This window comes from Panthera pardus, unplaced genomic scaffold (assembly GCF_024362965.1).
Source record: "Panthera pardus isolate Hobbes unplaced genomic scaffold, ASM2436296v1 HiC_scaffold_16, whole genome shotgun sequence".
Classification (NCBI taxonomy): domain Eukaryota; kingdom Metazoa; phylum Chordata; class Mammalia; order Carnivora; family Felidae; genus Panthera; species Panthera pardus.
This window is the reverse complement of record NW_026526721.1, coordinates 83,278,849-83,298,270: the sequence shown is the minus strand read 5'-3', so window position 1 is coordinate 83,298,270 and position 19,422 is coordinate 83,278,849. Positions and strand designations below refer to the sequence as shown.

Below are 19,422 nucleotides of genomic sequence, written 5' to 3'. Positions count from 1 at the left end.
TCCCTCTCTTAGTTCATAATCTGCAAAGCCAAAGCAAATCAAGAACGTACCTGCGGTTGTTGAATACTTCATGGTTCTCTGTCTCCAAGTCCATCTCCTAGCAAATGAATCCAAATGGAATAATAATTAAACAGGATATACAAGATCAGTCATTGTCGTTTCAAAAGAATCAAAAATTTTTTAAATGTTTACTTTAGAGAGAGAGTGTGTGTGTGTGTGTCAGAGTGCATAGGGGAAAGGGCAGTGAGAGAGAGAGACACGGAATCTGAAACAGGCTCCAGGCTCCACGCTCTGAGCTGTCAGCACAGAGCCTGACACAGGGCTTGAACTCACCAGCTGTGAGATCATGACCTGAGGTGAAGTCGGAGGCTTCAGGCGCCCCTCAGTCATTATATGATTTATTAATTCAAAACCTGAAACCAAGTCTAGATGTGACCTTAGTTAAGCCTGAAGCCTACAAAGTGACTTAATAAGACTTTCTCTGAGGGAAGAAAATTACCCTACAAACCGGAAGTTACAGTTTTGGCCGTTCTCTCTGGCACTGTGTGTCCTTGAATGGATCACCTAACCTGCTTGCTCCAGAGGCTGGCAAATGGCCACAGAGTCACAATTAGAAAGCCAAGGTACTTCAAGATCATACAGTTCAGCTTTTTCAAACTCTTTCAACTCAAGTAAAATTGTATCTGACTTCACAAGTTGGTACACACACAAAACAGAATTTTCGTGACAGAACATTTTCTCTGTGTTTTGATGCTTTCTGTTCTATTCCACTTTATTAAATAAAATATGCTGGTCAAACAACGGTTTGAAAAATACCAATCTTCTTCAACCCCTGATAATTAAGGTTTGAACAATTAAGTCCAGAGAAGTAAAGAGAAGGAGCTGATCAAGGGCAGCAGAAAGACTGCTGGCTGTGGGGCCAGAAGAGCCCCCACTGACCAGCTGCTGGTGACACCAGGCAAGTCATTTTACATCAGTGTTTCTCCAGTCTTTTTTCATTATGGCCCCCTAATGCAAAAACATAAATACTAAGATTTTGTAGGAGCGGTCGAGCCTTGGAGTAACTATGGTAACATCTAAGATTTTTTCGCTCTCAAGACCCAGTTTTCACTTTACAACTCAGACTTCAGTGTCCTCACACAGGACGGGAGACACCAAGAGATACTTCTCAGTTTTCAAAGTAGACAACTTAAGCTGAATCCTTGTATTAATAAGAAATGGAGAATAAGGGAGGCTAAGTGACTTGTCTGAGGTGTCTTAACTAGGTAGAAGTTTACTAAGGTCTAAAACAATTTTTAAGTTCCATGATACATATTGATACAGCAAGTAACAAAACTTTAACCCAGAGGTAACAGAAAGCAGGCCAGATTTACTTTAGGAACAAAAAAGTGTAAGTATAATGCCTATCTGGTGTCAGCTAAAAAGAATACACTGGGAAAAAACCAAATTACAGAAGGAATTCCACCATAGGCTTTTCCACCCATACATGGGAGATTTGTTAAAACTATGGTCATAAAGAACTAATCATTTTAGATCATGTACACAGCGGGTGATAAAAACCACAATGTACATTAGATACTAAGCAACTATGTATGTGTAGCATGTATACACTATGCATATAGCTACCTAACTGAACAGAACTAGCATTTCACTGGGGCAGGGGTGCAGGGGGCGGGATTATAACAGTAGGTCAGACAGTCATTACTCTCTGATGCAAACTCAATCAGATGTTGCCATCCGTGAAGGGCTGGTGGGAAGACCCACAGCTTTGGCACTTGAGTCCCACAAGACAGCTTTCTCAGGAGGCTATTGCTTTCCCACTTCTTTCCAATTTGACTGACCTCATTCTCTTAATCTTCAAGGAGAAAGACTGTTTTTCCTTATCTTTAAAAGGTATCTTCTGGTTCACAGCATCTTCCCATCACATTCTTCAGATAAGTTTTTTATAAGATTCAAGGCTTGTCCTGGACAGATTTATCTATAAAATGGCTGTTTCTTGGTAAATCCAGCTTAAGATCCTGATTAAGTTTCAAGGCCATTGCTGAACTAAAGTTTTCCTCTGTGATTTTGTAGTGAAAACAGACCGACAATCACATACAGACACACTACTTAACATAATCCTCGATCTCAATGATGTTTTGATAGGTCTATTCCATTTTTCACCATTATCCAAGCTATAGCTTAAAACAATGGCTTAAACAAACAAAATTAAGAAGTTGCTTCCATGAGATAATCCCACCCTGATTCAACATAAATTCTATACCAGTATACTCTCATTTCTAAAATTCCACCATTAGACTTCATTTCTCTTTGTTACTGGAGAATTATGACATACAAGACATGAAAATACTCTCTATAATGATAAGATTTGTAATTCCTTAATGCCATTAACAACTGTAACATTTTCCAGGATGACAGCTACCTGAGAACAGTTCTACACACAGTAGGGAAGATTTGAGAGGGAGAGGGAAGAGAGAGAAAATGGTCTGTGTAATATCCTGAAGAGCCCTGGAAACCTAAGAAAAGAAAAACCAGGAGAAAGAAAAGAGCATTAACATTACTTTCACCAACTGTCTTATTTTACTCTGGGGCTAGTTCTACAATTAAGTAACTCAAATCTAAATACCTCTCCAGTAATTTGTGGAAAATAAAAGCAAACAAAAGCTGTATTTATGGATTGATTCATATGCACCAGATTGTTTGAGCCTCTTTCCATGTATTAATTCATTTAATTCACACAGTGCTAGGTACTAATATTATCTCCTCTAGGAATAGTATCATCACCTCCTCCTAAGTCAGGAAACTGAAGCACAGAGATATTAAGTAATGTGCCCAAGGTTGGGCACACAGCTAGAGAGTAGCAAAGCTGAGAACCCTGGCTTCTGACAGCACAGTCTGTGCCCTTCAGCACTAAGCTACCCTGTCTTTCCAGAACACAGGAGGAGGTGAAGAGGAGGAAGAAACAAAGCAAGGTAAAGAAGCCTGCTACCAGGAGACCTGAGGATGTCTTCACTACCAAATTTATTGTCATTGAAACTTACAGCTCAAAATTTGAAACTGATCTGGGGTCAGGTTAGTTAGAGTCATAGCTTTGTTCAAACTTGCCTCTGAGAACTTTTAACAAACCAACCTCTCACCCTCTGGAAGGTAAATTTACTTTTGTTAGCTTGATCCATTCCAACAATGAGAAAGAACTCCACAGTCTCTGAACCGGACACCTGACCGGGGCTAGCTGAACCGAAAGGGGCTCGAGGGGCGTCCTGGCTCCATTTCTTACTCCTTGTGTAAACTTGAGCAAGTCGTTGACCCCTCTGAGCTTCACCAGAACGGGGATCATCAACACTCCCCACACAGGGAATGCAGTGAAAGCACCACGTTAACGGTTAGCAGCTGTACAAGCGTCTCTCTTGCCCCTGTAGCGAGGGAAGCAGGGATGTGGCAGGCCCAGCTCCACCCCTCCCCCACTGCCCGAAAATGGAAAAACAGAGGCAAATAGAGGCTGCAGAGTGGATACGGGGAGCAAGGGGAAGAAAAGGAATGGCTGGGTGTGAACAGGTCTCTCTCCCGATGCCAAGACAGAGCAGAACACCGTGAAAGGGGCTGGGGTTTTCCTAACGCTCTCCCCTCCTCCTGCTCGATCCTCGGTCCCCGCGCACCTCTCTCGGCGTGCAGGAGTCCATTTACACCACCCCTGCCTCCGACCCCGGACGCTGATCCACTGCCCCTCCGCCTCACGTTACCTCGGCGGCAGCAGCAGGCTCGGGACTCGCAGCCACCGGTTCTTCTCTGCCGCCAAGAGCAGCACCGACACCGCAGAGGTTGCCGCCATGGCTCCACAACCCGGTCGCTCTCCGACTTCTGGTTACACCAGCTGCTTCCCACTCCCTGCAAAACCTTTCCTCCGCTCCGGAAGCCTATTGTCCTTCACAGGCCACCGTCCAGGTCCCAGTCAGGCGCTAGGCCTCTAAAGCGTGGTGGGGGCCTCTCCGTCAAAACCAATCAAAGAGCAGAGCAGGACTTCGGGGGCGACGGTTGGCCAATCGTCCACAAGCCCGCGGAGGTGTGGTCCCTACTTCTCCTTGGCGCAGTGCCTACTGAACCAGGGGTTGGCCCTCATTCACCAAAGGACCTGCGGGTCTGGCTTGCTGTTTCTTCTACTGGCCCGCAGGGTTCCCTCGTTCTCGTCGGGCTTTAAGGAGAACATTCCTCTTGATCTTTATCATTAAAGGTGCGAGAAAGTGGGGGAAGAGGAGTCCCGGGGGAAAACTCAAATGCAGTGAAGGGCAAGATACATAACTTTCTAGTGTTCTCAAGAAAGGGGAGAAAAAAAAAAACAAAACAAAAAACAAATAAAATAAAAAAGTCACAACTACTTGAACTTTTAAATAAGTGTTTTAGTTGGCTTGGGAAAAAGAGGAAGTCAAACCGAAATTGCAGAATATCTAGAAAATAAAAATACTGCATACAGATGCTTGTTTGGACATAGTTAAAGCTGGCTCATAAGCAAATTTATAGTGGAAGTAAATTAATTATCCAATTTAAGGGTTAAAAATATGAAAATAAACATAGGAAAGCAGAATAAAGAAACTGGTAATGATAAAAGAAATTAATAAATTAAGAAGCTAGTAATAAAGTCTAATAAATCCAGAGGTTAGAAAAGAAATTAATAACAGCAAAATCATTTAACCAGAAGGGGGGGGGGCAATGCACATTTGCTGTGATAAAAAAAATAAGTGGGAAAAAGTCACATACAGAAAACAAATTATAGATTTGACTAGTTTTGCTCAACTTTAAGCAAATAAATTTGAAAACTTGGATAAAATGGATGATGTAATAAGAAAATAAAATGTACCAAAATAGATCCTGAGATGGAAAATCTAATCAAACGATTACCATAGAAGAACGAGAAAATGTTACCAAAGAACTATCTTTCCACTACTTCAGTTCCACCTTCACCTCCAAATCACGTGGCCCACCTTCTCTCACAAGGAAGTTCCACCAAAATGGTAAATAGTAGTTGACTCCAGTGCTATTAATTCTGTCTTAGAGCACACACACACAAAGAAAGTCTTTCATTCTTTCTATGAAGAGAACATGTCATTGGTACCAAAATTACCAAAGATAGCATGCACACATAATATAGTCCAATTTCACTTATGAATATCAATGCAAAAACTGCCATATGTTTTATTAATTAAAGTATCTGGTAGCATGTGAAAATAATATAATATACCATGACTTAGGTTTATTCCAGAAATATAAGAATGATTCAATATTAATATAATTAATTAATCTTACTAATAGTTTAAAAGAAAAAAAGCCTGTGTTCATAGATGCTTAACAGGTCCTTGCTAAAATGGAACATACAGGGGCGCCTGGGTGGCTCAGTCGGTTAAGCGGCTGACTTCGGCTCAGGTCGCGATCTCGCGGTCCGTGAGTTCGAGCCCCGCGTCAGGCTCTGTGCTGACAGCTCAGAGCCTGGAGCCTGTTTCAGGTTCTGTGTCTCCCTCTCTCTGACCCTCCCCCGTTCATGCTCTGTCTCTCTCTGTCTCACAAATAAATAAACGTTAAAAAAAAAAAAAACAACAAAACAGCTGGTTTATAGGAGGTTTTAAAAAAATAAAAAATAAAAAAATAAATAAAATGGAACATACATTTTAGATTTTAAGACTTAATAATTAAAGAAGTGATATTTGGACAAGAGACTAGTTCTCTGAGAAAAAAAGTTGAACCCCTAATCACTTCTTAACACCTAAAATCAAAATAAGTTCCAAGTGAATAAGAGATTAAGTGTAAAAGATGGAAGCATGAAAGAACTAGAAGACACCATGGGAGACTTTAAAAGAGGAAGGTTTTTTCTAGGTGTAACACAATACTCAAACTATAACAGAAAAAGAATTAATAAATTCAACTATATAATTTTTTGAAGATATGCAGAGCAAAACATACTTAGGAAAAAACAAACAGTAAATTGGGAATAATTTTATAACTCTTATCACAGATGAAGGGCTCCTTTCTTAATATATAAATAACCCCCACAAATAAATAAGAAAAGAGAACTATAATGTAATAGAAAGCTGTCAAAGAATATGAGCAGACCAATGAAACAAAGTAGAAAGCCCAGAAAGAAACCCATGCATATATATGATCAACTAGTCGTTGACAAGAGTGCCAGATACACGTAATGGGGAGAGGATGGTCTCCTTAGTAAATGGTGCTGGGAAAACTGGATGCCCTCATGCAAAAGAATGAAACTGGACCTCTGTCTTATACCACTAGAGGAAAACATACGGAAAAAGGTCCTTGGCATTGGTCTTGGCAATGATTTTTTTCGATATGACACCGAAAGCAAAGGCAACAAAAGCAAAAGTAAACAAGTTGGGACTACATCAAGCTAAAAAGCTTCAGCACAGCAAAGGAGACAGTCAACAAATGAAAAGGCAACTTAAGAACGGGAAAACATAATTGCAAACCCTATATCTGATAAGAGGTTTTGTTGGGGAACGTCATCAAAAAAGATATGACTGACGATTAATCCTTGAGCTGGACTCAGGTGCTCAAAGGCTCCTCACTCCCTCCCCTATCCTTAGAATGTGGGTTCTGCTTGCCTTTCCCACTCCCAGAGGCTGCTCCAAGGACACAGCCTTGAGATGGTGATGTGGTGTTGAAAACGACTGGAGGGTATATGTGACTGAATCCAATTAGGACCTCTTTATAAACTTTTAAGATCTAGCAGGCAGGTGTGGGGATCCAATTGTCTTGCTGCTGCCCAAGACAAGCTTCATATGTAAGTTCTCCTTGCTTATTAAAACTGCCACCTTACCAACCTGGAGTGACCTGCCCCTTCCTTTAGTCTCTCCTTGCCCTCCTTGTATTGGGGCTAAATTTAGATTACACCTGGGAAGCTCCCAGGAGGGTTACAAGCCAACAGGTTAATACCTACAACATACAAAGAATTCATTCAACTCAATAACAAAAAACCCCAAATAATCCAACTTAAAAATGATCAAAGGATTGGAATAGCCACTTTTACAAAGAAGACATACAAATAGCCAGCACCTATGTCAAAAGGTGCTCAACATTTCTAATCATCAGGGAAATACAAATCAAAACCACAATGAGGGGCACCAGGGTGGCTCAGTGGTTAAGCCTCTAGCTTTTGGTTTTGGCTCAGGTTATGATCTCCCAGTTTGTGAGATCCAGCCCCACGTAGATTTTGTGGACCAGTTTCTATCACAACTATTCAACTCTGCTGTTGTAAAGCAGCCATAGACAACATGTAAACAAAAGGGCCCGGATAGCTATACTCCACAAAACTTTATTTACAAAAACAGATGTCCAAACCATGAGCTATAGTTTATTGACCTCTGTCATATTACCCATTTGACAACTGATTACTGCTAGACCCATCTGACTTTATTGCTTAGTGGATATGACAGAATCCAGCTCAAAATGGGCTATTCTGGATATAGGGTAAGTTGGTGTCCCAAAGTCAAGTGTTCTAGGACCCAGTAACATGCCAAGAGCTGACTCTTAAAGGGCATCTATTTCTCTGCAGCAAATGGCATGGCCTCGGCCTTACTCCAGAACACCCAGGACCTGTGTTATGATTCTCCCGCTGGAGGTTGCCAAAAATTCCATACTGTCCCTTTTTCACCACTGATATCTCCAACACCCTGAGGTCTGCCTGATTGTAGAGCTCAAGCAGTAGGGCTGATTGCATTACGGCCTAGTTGCTGTACTGCCCTCTCCTGTTCTGGCCCCACTCAAAACTGATAACTTTCTATGTCACCTGGTAAATGAGCAGACGACTTTTCCTAGCTGTGGAATGTTGCCTCCAGAACCTAAGAACCTATGGTTTCTTCTTTGTAGAAAGGATGCAACATGCAAAACATCTGCATTTTATTTTGAAGTGGATATATGGCATGGCCCTGACCCCCTGGCTCCCTAAAAATTTCAATGAACTAGTCAGTCCCTGAATCCTCATAGGGTTTGTCTCCTGCTTCCTGGAATACATATTTCTTACCAAGACCTCCAACATAATAATCGCTTTGTGCTTGTCTAATTAGCATAATGTCATCAAAATAATGGTTCAGTGCGATGTCCTGTGGGGTATCTGTGTGGTCCAGATCTCTTTGGATTATATTATGACGGAGAGTTAACACATCCCTGAGGCAAAGCTATCAGTTAATGTCGTAGAGCAATGAGCCAACTACCAGCCTTTGTGAAAAGGCAAATCTGCCTGAGCAGCAGCTGGTCCGTACACTGTTAGCACCAGAGCCTGAGAGGCTTCTCTCCTGGGGAGGTGCTACACCTGGGATAGAGTTGGTAGCGGGCTGGAAAGGGCCATGCCCTCATTACCCTTTGTATAGTTTCCTATTAAGCCATTATTATTAGTGTAAATACTGGAATTTATTTACCTGAATTCCCCCCAGAAAGTACCAGTAATTGAACCTTGAAAATGGACCTGGAATAGCCAGCATCCAAGATGGTCACCGTTGATTTCCACCTCTCCTGGTCTTTACTCCCACATTGTACCAGAGATGGTTGGTGTGACCAATAGAATACAGCACAGGTGATGGTATGTAACTTTTGGGAATAGGTGGTCAGTGTCTCTCTCTTGAATCACTCACCTGGGGAAAGTCAGCTGTCATGATGTGAGCATTCCTATAGATATGCCACATGGTGTGAACTTGGAAGCAGATCCTTCAGCCCCAGTTGAACTTTCAGATGACTGTAGCTCTGGTCAGCAGTTTAAATGCCACCTGGTAAGAGACCCTGAGCCAGAACCACCCAGGTAAGCTGCTGTCAGATTTCTGACCCTCAGAAACTGTGAGAAAATAAATGTTGTTTTAAGCTGCTAAGTTTTGAGTTAACTTGTTAAGTAGATATACAGGACTAATACACCTAATACAGGACTTCTTATTTATCTCAATCCACAACAGAGTGTATGGTATTTAGAAAGTCCTTATTCGGTGTTGGTTGAATGAGTGAATAAATGGATGGATGAATTCGTGGCAGCACTTAAGTAAACCAGTAATCCAGTCTGTTAGTCTGGTCTAAGAGTTGAGAGATTTAACTTATAACTTTAATATGGTTCACTTCTCAAAAATTCAGATTCTTTCAAATAGGTCTTCCTACCTGGTAATAAAGTGGTAGTAGAGAATAAAACAAAACGAATTATAGAAAGATGATTTAACTTACTGATTCAAGCAAAACTCTCCACTACCATAGTAAAAAATTTTTATAGCATGAAAATTGAGTTATCAGAAATGAAAGACATAAATTAACCTCCAAAATAAGTTTTTATTACAAAAACTTCTAATTCAACTCATATTCCATTAAGACTAAACCAAGGACCTTGCCAAGCCTACTGACTCATAAGAGAACAAATCAGGAAAGTCATTATGTACTCTGGGGTGACCCAAATTATTCCTTTACTAAAGAATTCTAGGGGTATGTGGTCTTTTCTGTTAGTATACTTAGTTCGTTTGTTTAGTTGTAAGAACAAGCAGTGAATACAATTCTTGGCAGGCTGCTCTACAGAATAAAGTGTCCTAGAACAGAAAATGTGGTTCTAACAGAGCAGAAGAAGCAAGTTACCACAAGGGGGGGATCTACCTTCAAGAAAGAAAAGTTGGCTGGAGGTTAGATTTCTGTTTTCAAAGAAATAAAAAATGAGTTGAGATGTTTACTCCATTCCTTTATCTTTAGATCCACAGCTGCACAGTCCCATAAAAATGAGAAACTGATGTTTTGCAGAGCCCCTTAGTGTCCTTCAAGGAGGCAGAGAACTTTATTAAAGATCTCCTATTTCATTATCTATCAAGTCCTTTCATGTCCCCTTATCTCTTATGATTCTGGAGAAATTCCTTTTCTCTGTGAAAAAAGGAGCACTTGCTGGTGTGAGGCTTCAGGCAGAATTCAGTGTCATTGTTCTTGTAGCCAAGTTGATGTAGTGAAGTCCATAGACGTTGGCACCAGACCAACTGGCAGTCAAATTTTGGCTCTGCCATTTGTTAGCTGGGTGACATTGAGGTGATCAATTTCCTTAAGTCTGAGTTTACTCATCTATAAGTTGGGAGGATTAAATGGAATGTATCTAAACTTAGCCAAGTGTCTGGCATATATGTGTTCAACTATTAAGGATTATGTTTCTTGCTTATTATTTAATTCTGTTGTCTGTAGCCACCTAATTCTTAGCCTTTAGTGATTCTGCAGGAGGAGTCATCAAGATTAAAAGTATAAGCTAATTTGTTCCTCTTGTTGGCGTCACATCAAACCTAGACAAACTGTGATATAGTGGGATTTTTGATGATTAAAAAAAATTAAAGTGGAAAGGAGGTAAGCAGATCATCAGACATGTATATCATATAAAACATGGATAAGAAAAGTTCTGGAAGTCCATTTTATAGACAAAGAAGAGGCATTTTTTTTTTATTGGGAAAGATGAAGGATAAAATAAAATTCCAATGTGCACAGGTAGCATTAGTTACAATTAACATTTTAGTTTTTAATTTGGGAGCATATACCACTTTACATGCATTATAACATATCTCAAATGTTGATTTGAATGGTTAAAATATTTTGAAGGAAACTGGAAAATACTCAAGCAGATCACTATATCTTTCATAAAATAAACAAAAAATATGTAGAAATTGATTTGTGGCTTGAACTTAAATCAGAAATGACTTAGTTTTTGTGAAAGATAGTGGTTTATATTGTCAGAAGGACTCACTCTAAGGGAAGTCCCCAACATTCTGGAAATGATGAAAGAATTCTCTAAACTCCATTATTTTCTTTTCCTCTGGGAACCAATTAGATTCTCTGGTATCCAGATGATTCACGTCTTAGGCGGATTCCATAGACAATCAAACCCACAGCGCAGAGACCAAGCACAATGGCCCCAATCACAGGAAGCACAATTGTGTAGTCAGATGAACACTCGTCAACTAAGAGAGGGAGAAAGAAAAAAATACAATATAGCAGGTAAGGTTTGGTGAGGAAAGACCAGAAAGCAGACTAGAGTGGGAAGAATATGAACTTTTGAGTCAAATCCAAGCTTGACTTTTTTTTTTTAATTGAAGTATAGTTGATATGCCACCAAGCTTGACTTTTAATTTCACCACTAACTATGTGAACTTGGATGAGTTATTGAACCTTGCAATTTCCTCATTTATAAAATAAGCAAATAATGTATAAGATTCTTGGGGGATTAAACAAGATACCCTTATCTTTGCAGCAATTAATAGGGTTTTTTTTGTGTGTTTTTTTTTTTAAGGCTCCATGCCCAACATGGAGTCTAATGCAGGGCTCAAACTCAGGATCCTGAGATCAGGAATTGAGCTGAGATCAAGAGTCTGACTCCTAACCAACTGAGCTACCTAGGCACCCCCAGCAATTAATAGATACTTAATAATTGTTAGACATGTTTTCTTCCAGGTGTGTTCTCTGAAAAGTAGAATGTGCTTACATACAAGAGATTGTTGTTAGATTATACCTGATCTCTTGAAAACATGTGATGTTTATCTACTTTGTAAAATATTTTTTGGCTACACTTAAAGTTCTAATTATTTATGAGAGCTTAAAGATGAACATTTGTAAATTTGTCAAAACTTTTTTCTTTAGAGGCATCTGGGTGGCTCAGTTGGTTAGGCATCCAACTCTTGGTTTCAGCTCAGGTCATGATCTCGTGGTTCATGGGTTCAAGCCCTTGGGTCATGATCTCATGGTTCGTGGGTTCAAGCTGTCAGCACAGAGCCTGCTTAGGTTTCTCTCTCTCCATTTCTCTCTCTCTGTGCCCGCCCACCCCCACCCCCCCGCTTGTGCGCACACGCACATTCTGTCTCAAAATAAATGAATAAACTTTGAAAATAAAAAATTTTTTCTTTATTTCATTAGAGAGTATTTATTCTGTTTGTTTAAAATGTAGTCAGTCTCAACTGGAGAAAGGTGGAGAGCCATGAGGATAAAAGGGAACTTGATTGAATACAAATAAGTATAGAGAACTATATCTTATTCAAGGATAGAGAAAAGGCAATAGATGAATGGTTAAAGAAGATGTGATATATGTATGTATATACACACATATACACACAATTGAATATAATGCAGCCATAAAAAGAATGAGATCTTGCATTTGAAACAACCTGGATGGACCTGGATGCTCAGTGAAATAAGTCAGATTGAGGAAGACAAATACCATATCATTTCCACACATATGTGGAATCTAAAAAACGAAAACACAAGAATAAACAAACAAAAAGCAGAATCAGGTCTATAAATACATAAAAAAAAAACTGATGGGGAGGAAAGGGGAATAGGGGAACGGGTAAAATGAGTGAAGAGGAGTAGGAGACACAGGCTTCCAGTTATGGAACGAATAAGTCACAGGGATGAAAGGTACAGCATAGAGAATATAGTCAATGATATTATAATAGCGGTGCATGGTGACAGGTGTAGCTACACTTGTGGTGAACATAATAACCTATAGGGAAGTTGAATCACTACTTTGTCCACCTGAAACTAATGTAATACCGTGTGTCAGCTGTACTCAAATTAAAAAAAAAAAAGTAAAGAAGAAAAATCTCCAGCATATGTTAAGGGGAAAAAAGTAATGCAGAGAAAAATGCATATAGTACTACAATGTTTTATGTAAGTAAAGAGGAAATGAAGATATATTTCTTGCATTTACTTAAAGAAGACCTGGAAGGATAAATGCATGATAAACCAATAAAAGTAATGGCCTGTAGATGGCTAAGGGGAGAACGGGATGAAGAAGAACAAGGTGAGGGCAAGGGTTTGTAAGGTAAAACGTCATATCATCTTAGTTTAAGACAAATGCAAAGAAAAATTGTAATGAAAATTTCAAATATTTGAATAAATATCTCATAAGATCATGAAAAATAAAAAGAATAGATATGAGAATATATTCATGAGATTGTCGCATGAACCAATATCAAAACAAACCAAGGATCAATTCTCACCTGAGGTCGGACAAAAAAGGATCAGGAGGGACCAGGGAGAGAGAACGATAGAGACTCAACAAATCTGTACAAGACACGCACTGTGCTTGTCCTATACTATTTCATTTGGCAGTGGACAATATTTACATAATGATGATAATATATACCTTATTGATTTAACAAAAAACAGTGATATAACAATAAAAGGGATGTTGTTAAGAGTATGAAATCCTTATCTGCCATAATAAGAAGTTTAAAGCTAATAAATTGAGAAATAGAAAAGCTTTTTAACATTTTTTAAAAGAATTATTGAGGGATGTCTGGGTGGCTCAGTCGATGAAGCGTCCAATTTCGGATCAGGTCAAAATCTCGCCATTTGTGAGTTTAAGCCCTGCTTCGCGCTCTCTGCTGACAGCTCAGAGCCTAGAGCCTGATTCAGATTCTGTGTCTTCCTTCTCTCTGTCCCTCCCATGCTCATGCTCTGTCTCTTTCTGTTTCTCAATAATACATAAACTTTAAAAAAATTAAAAAAAGAATTATTGAGATAGTTACCATAAGAAATTATTAAAATTAGTTAAAAGTACTTTGTCTCTTAGAGGAAGGGCAGGGAAATGTTACGTTTCATGATAAGCCCTTTTGGAGTACACAATTTTGTTATTTAGTATATTAGTAAATATGTATTTCTTAGATAAAAAAGAACGTTGACAAATTAAGAAGTTAATTTGATTAGAATGATTTGGGAAAAGATACAAAAATGTTAAAACAAAATGCAAAGCACCTACCTATTGACCAAAATGTGAAACACATATGCTAAAATAATTCCACCATAGGGTATTATAAAGATCTAGTCATGTAAGTACACAAAGGTATGTTACAATAATCTCATTTAAAAAAAATTTTTTTTAACGTTTATTTATTTTTGAGACAGAGAGAGACAGAGCACGAACGGGGGAGGGTCAGAGAGAGGGAGACACAGAATCCAAAACAGGCTCCAGGCTCTGAGCTGTCAGCACAGAGCCTGACGGGGGGCTCAAACTCACGGACTGCGAGATCATGACCTGAGCTGAAGTCAGCTGCCCAACCAACTGAGCCACCCAGGCACCCCATACAATAATCTCATTTTATGAGAGCAAAATGGGCAATCCAGATATCCATCAAAAATGTTAAATGGTATATCCATACAATAGAAGATATTGTGGCCACTAAAAAGAATGTGGTGGATCTCAGTGTGCTGACAGAGAAGTTCCCTAGAATCATGGAGCATTGCATGAACCCCAAAAAAACTACAGGTATGCCGGAAGTGAAAAGATAGACAAGATGCTGGGGAAGGGCTGGGATGGGAGTAGACAGCAGCCTTCACTTTCCATATAATTTAACACTAATTAATATCACATAGCTTAAATGTTGTTAAAATGCAGAAAAGTGGGGCACCTGGGTGGCTCAGTTGGTTGAGCGACCGACTCTTGATTTCTGCTCAGGTCATGATCCCAGAGTCATGAGATTGAGCCCCCCATCAGACTCCGTGCTGAGTGTGGAGCCTCCTTGAGCCCCCCCAGCAGACTTGGTGCTGAGTGTGGAGCCTGTTTGAGATTCCCTCGCCCTCTGCCCCTCCCCTGTTCACATGTGCATGCACATGCTCTCTCTAAAATAATAATAATAATAATAATAATAAAATGCAGAAAGTACACAAAGAAAACAATGATCTGATCACCACAATTCTTCCATTTCAATGAATCACTGCAAACCTAGGAAGGCAATTGCTTCCTCTGTACATAGATGAGTGTGTGTGTGTGTGTGCTCATGTGTATGCCTGACAAAACATCATTCAATTTTCAAAAAATGATATTTTTCTCTTTACAAATAATTAAGATGATTTAGAAAAGCACAAATAAAAAAATAAAAACTGTAGGAGAGGAAGAAATTTCTTCTTTCCTCCAAGATTCTTCCAGCTGGTTTAAGAATTACAGATTAAAAGGAGGAAAAAACCCCTAAGTTTTATTATATGTGCACAGTAATTCATCAGTAATGAAATTGATACCCAAAGAAATGACCAATGCAGGCAGTTTCTATGCATTTTAAACAAAGAGATACTGCATTTGTGAGGATTTGACAGGATAAAGAGAACAGATGTTTGGGAGCTTCAATTAGTAAGGAATTCTAAGTGGAATTTGGGCTGAGATAGCAGATTAATAAAAAGTAACAGGTTTGTTTCTATAGCTTTCTTGGCTTTAACGTTCCTCTCTCTGGTGACAGGATGTGTTTTTACTGTGTGTTTTACAGGGAGGGTACCTTTCATATGGGAGATTTCCTGCTTTCAGGGTGACCGAGGAGGGTCTGAATGTCCTTGCACTGGCCGTTTCCCAAGTAGCTTCGACTCAAAATAATCAGTATGCCATTGTGGTACATTTTGGGCCAGCCTCCCCCGGAACCCTTACAAAACCAATCACCTGAAAACCACCCACCCAGAAATTATCCTTGCGAAAACATGGACAAATATAATTTCAGGCATCTTTCTTTACAACTATAAGGACATGGGTAGAAAAATATATACACATACTTTTATTAAAATAGGATCATACAAATGCTATTTTACCAAAATTGCTTATTTTAATTTAATTGATTTCACAGAAGAAAAAAGCTAAAACAAAACTGGGAAAGCTACCGAACTTCAAATAAATGTAACTTTGTCACAGGAAGTATTGTTTCATAAAAGATCTCTTTAAGGTTCAAAAAAGAGACTATAAATACACCCTAAAGGATTATGAAGTGCATTAAGAGGTTATGAAATAAGTGAGAGACAGTATGCATTTTCTAAACTCTGTGTTTCCAATGTAGACATTATCTATTGATAATGTTTTGAAAGATTAGCGCTAACAGATTCCCTTCTCTCTCTCTTATTCCCAACTCAAATTTTGAATAAATGTATTATTTTTTTACAAAATTTTTAATGTTTATTTTTGAGAGAGAGAGAGAGAGAGAGAGAGAGAAAGACAGAGCACAAGTTGGGGAGGGGCAGAAAGCGAGGGAAGCAGGCTCCAGGTTCCCAGCTGTCAGCACAGAGCCCAACAAGGGGCTCCATCTCAGGACCCCGCACCCCACCCCCAACCATGAGATCATGACCTGAGCCAAAGTCAGATGCTTAACTGACTGAGCCACCCAGGTGCCCCTGAATAGATATATTATTTTTTAAATCATTGTTCTGGTTTATAACATTTTAATTCTATTTGATAACTATCATTCCAATAGTTTAAAAAAATATGTTTCAAATATATAACACACATTCCTGATTCAAAGTCAAAATAATACAAAATGCTGTACGTTGAGAAGTTCCACTTTCGCCTTTGTCTCATCTTTTTTGTTACCCCTGTCTTAACCACTGGTTTTCCATATACATTTCCAATGTTTCAGGTATAAGCAAAAATGAAAATATATTTTATTTCCTCCTTTTCTCACTATTATGCATTATGGTTTTTCATTTAACAATATATTTTGGGTAACTTTCCTATACATACATAAAAATGTATGTTCTCATTCTTGCTTATAACTATATTCTGTTGTGGGATGTATCTGTTCCAGACTGATGGACACTTCGCTTGTTTCAAACTTTTACTATTACAAATAATGTTGTAATGAAAAACCATGTACATAGTTTTCATATACAAGATGTATCTGTATGATAAATTTTCAGACCCATAGTTATTTAATGCTTTTTCCATTTATCTATTTAAATAGATAAAATGTTTTTTTTAAAAAAACTGTGGCTTCTCTATTCCAGAGAGATATTTGCTTATGTTCTTGTTTGTAATGTGGCTTCTCTCTGATCTTACCAAATTTCATTGTCAAACACTATCTTTAAGAAAAGCTCCTTGGTGTTATATCTCTTGAATTATTTCATGTTTGAGGATACCTGCCTATTATCTTAGTAAATGATATTTCGGAGTCACACTTTCTTTCCCTTAGGATTTTGTAGATGTTGTTTGCTGGCTTTAAATGTTATAGGCGATTTGGTTTTTTAATGGAGAGGGAGAATTTGTATGTCTAAAGAATTCTTTATCTTTAAAGTTCTATAGCTTAGTTTGGCTGTATCTTAATGTTAAGCTTTCTTTAAAAAAATATTTATTTTGAGAGACAGAGAGAGTGCAGCGCTTGTGTGTTCTACATGCATGCACACACAAGTGGGGAAGGAGCTGAGAGAGGGAGAGAGAGAATCCCAAGCAGGCTCCTCACTGTCAGCACAGAGCCCTATGCAGGACTCAATCCCAACTGTGAGACCATGACCTGAGCAGACATCAAGAGTTGGACACTCAACCAACTGAGCCACCCAGGTGCCCAATGTTAAGTTTTCTATGTCTATTTTTTCCTGGGATACACTGTGCTCTTGCAATCTGCAACTTCAAACATTTATCTTAAGCAAAATCTCTAAAACCATCAAATTTATCTTCTTCCTATTTTTGAACTCTCTACTTCAGAGGCACCAATTATCCTTATTTTAGACAATCTGAATATCTCCCATACCTAGCAGCTGCCCTATCATGGTATGATCTTATTCTTTATCTGCATTAAATGCTTATTTCAGTTCTTTTCTCTTGAAGATAACTCATTTTTCAGCTCTATTCTGCCTCTTACTATTTGTTACTGTGCATTGCTTTGATACTCAATTTGTTCACTCATAGGAATGAACTCTCCCATTCACCTCACTCTTTCATTATAACATTTCACCCCTGAGTTCTGGTTATATGGAATTCACACTCTTATTAAGTGATTCTCAGCAAAATCAATTGTCAGGGATTTGTTTCTTGAGTTACGTTTTCTTTGTATTTTATCAACTATATTCCTTTCTAACTCTCCCTCCTTTAATTGTGGTAAAATATACCTAACATAAAATTAACTGTTTTTTAAATGTTTTATTTAGTTTTTTTTTTGAGGGGGGGAGGCAGAGCGAGAGGGAGATGCGTTATCCAAAGCAGACTACAGGCTCTGAATTGTCAACACAGAGCCTAACGAGGAGCTTGAACCCACGAACCGTGAGATCATGACCTGAGCCAAAGTGGGAGGCTTAACTGACTGAGCCACCCAGGTGTCCCTTAACTGTTTTCAAGTGTACACTTCAGTGACATTAAGTACATTCACAGTTTGTGCAACCATCACCACTATCCATTTCCAGAACATTTTTCATCTTGCCAAACTAAAACTCTGTAGCCATATTTTAATCTAATCTTATTCTTACATTCTTTTGCTGCAATAATTTTGCATAGTGATCATGTACCTTGTTTCATCTTGCTTATGCTTGGGCATTTCATCCATGACATCGAATTTCCTTTAACATCATTTGGGTAAATTAGGATATTTCTTCCCATTGTGAGATCAGTTAATGTTTCCCATTGAACTACCTATTTGGATTCTTTCTTCTTTTCTGTACCTTGGGAATTAGCTATAGTCTGGGGGTACCCTGGGATTTGGGGTTGGTTCCCCAGTTCACTTCTATCAGTCTCTGTGTTTACCCTGCTTCCTTTTCCCAGTAGCCATTTTCACTACTCCCAGATGAGAAGAGATAAAATGACCAGGCTTTTTCTCTCCAGTTTTAGGAATGGTAGTATGTGTTCACAGGATTTTTTTTTTTTCTCTCATATGGCTTCTTGGTGTGTGTGCTAGGGAAGCAGGTGTCCTGCTGAGCTCTCAACTCTTCCTCTGAATCTTGTTTCTTTTTTGTTCACCAGTTTTCAAAGTGTATTGCATTAGCTTATATTTCCACTGCTACTAGTGATTTTTAAACACCCTTTCCCCTTCCACCCATCTACTAGATAATGAGGAAGGAAAATTCTGTGGGGAAAATTTAGTCACTATTTTAACTCTACTTTTTCATTTTATGTATTTCTGTAATACTTAAAACAAATTTAAAAATTTAACAGAATTTAATTTAAATACTTGTTTAAGTATTCAAATTTTAAATCATCTACATATATCTTTTGTTTCCATTTTTGTCTTAAAAATTAAGAATAAGTACTGCAGAATAAATTATAACCATTCTAACCAGTTTACTGTATGGGGCAAAACCAAAATTGGGCAGACATTTCTACACATTTGTTAATCAACGTCTTGTCTGTTTTGTAATTCGTACGTAATTCTTTAATCACATATTTGTAGAAAACCTAAAAACAATAACAATTCTAAACATAATTAAGTAAATTATTATATAATGTTGATAGCATATTCATGATAGCAGCCATAATAATGACACTTTGCAAATTTAATAGCATAGAGAAATGCTTATGATGCACAGGTAACAAAGGATTTCAAATTGTGTACTCTGTATGCTTCCAGTTAGCAAAACAATACTCATGAGAGGGAAATACATCAATATGAACAATGGATGGTTATTTCCAGGTGGGCATTAGTGAAGGTTTCTATTATCTCTAGGTGGGTTGCACAGGGAGGGGCGAATTCAGGATGCCCTATC

General features: G+C 38.6%; 2 protein-coding genes across 4 annotated transcripts in view; both read right to left on the bottom strand.

Annotated features, from left to right (window-relative positions):
• The window catches only part of MCCC1 (methylcrotonyl-CoA carboxylase subunit 1), a 58,333-nt gene extending 54,130 nt beyond the window's left edge, over window positions 1-4,203 (bottom strand). The window contains exons 1-2 of one of the 3 annotated variants that reach the window (XM_053903604.1): window positions 3,741-4,203; window positions 51-97 (exon numbers count right to left, since the gene is read on the bottom strand). In XM_053903604.1, the coding sequence (XP_053759579.1) occupies window positions 51-97; window positions 3,741-3,829 (136 nt within the window). In that variant the 5' untranslated portion in view covers window positions 3,830-4,203. The remainder of the gene's footprint in view (window positions 1-50; window positions 98-3,740) is intronic. The other 2 variants (XM_019463276.2, XM_019463277.2) reach the window with 2 other exon arrangements.
• A 6,204-nt stretch (window positions 4,204-10,407) lies between these two features.
• Window positions 10,408-19,422, bottom strand: part of LAMP3 (lysosomal associated membrane protein 3) — a 54,267-nt gene continuing 45,252 nt past the window's right edge. The window contains exon 6 of the mRNA XM_019463285.2: window positions 10,408-10,952. Coding sequence (XP_019318830.1) covers window positions 10,819-10,952 — 134 coding nt within the window. The 3' untranslated portion in view covers window positions 10,408-10,818. The remainder of the gene's footprint in view (window positions 10,953-19,422) is intronic.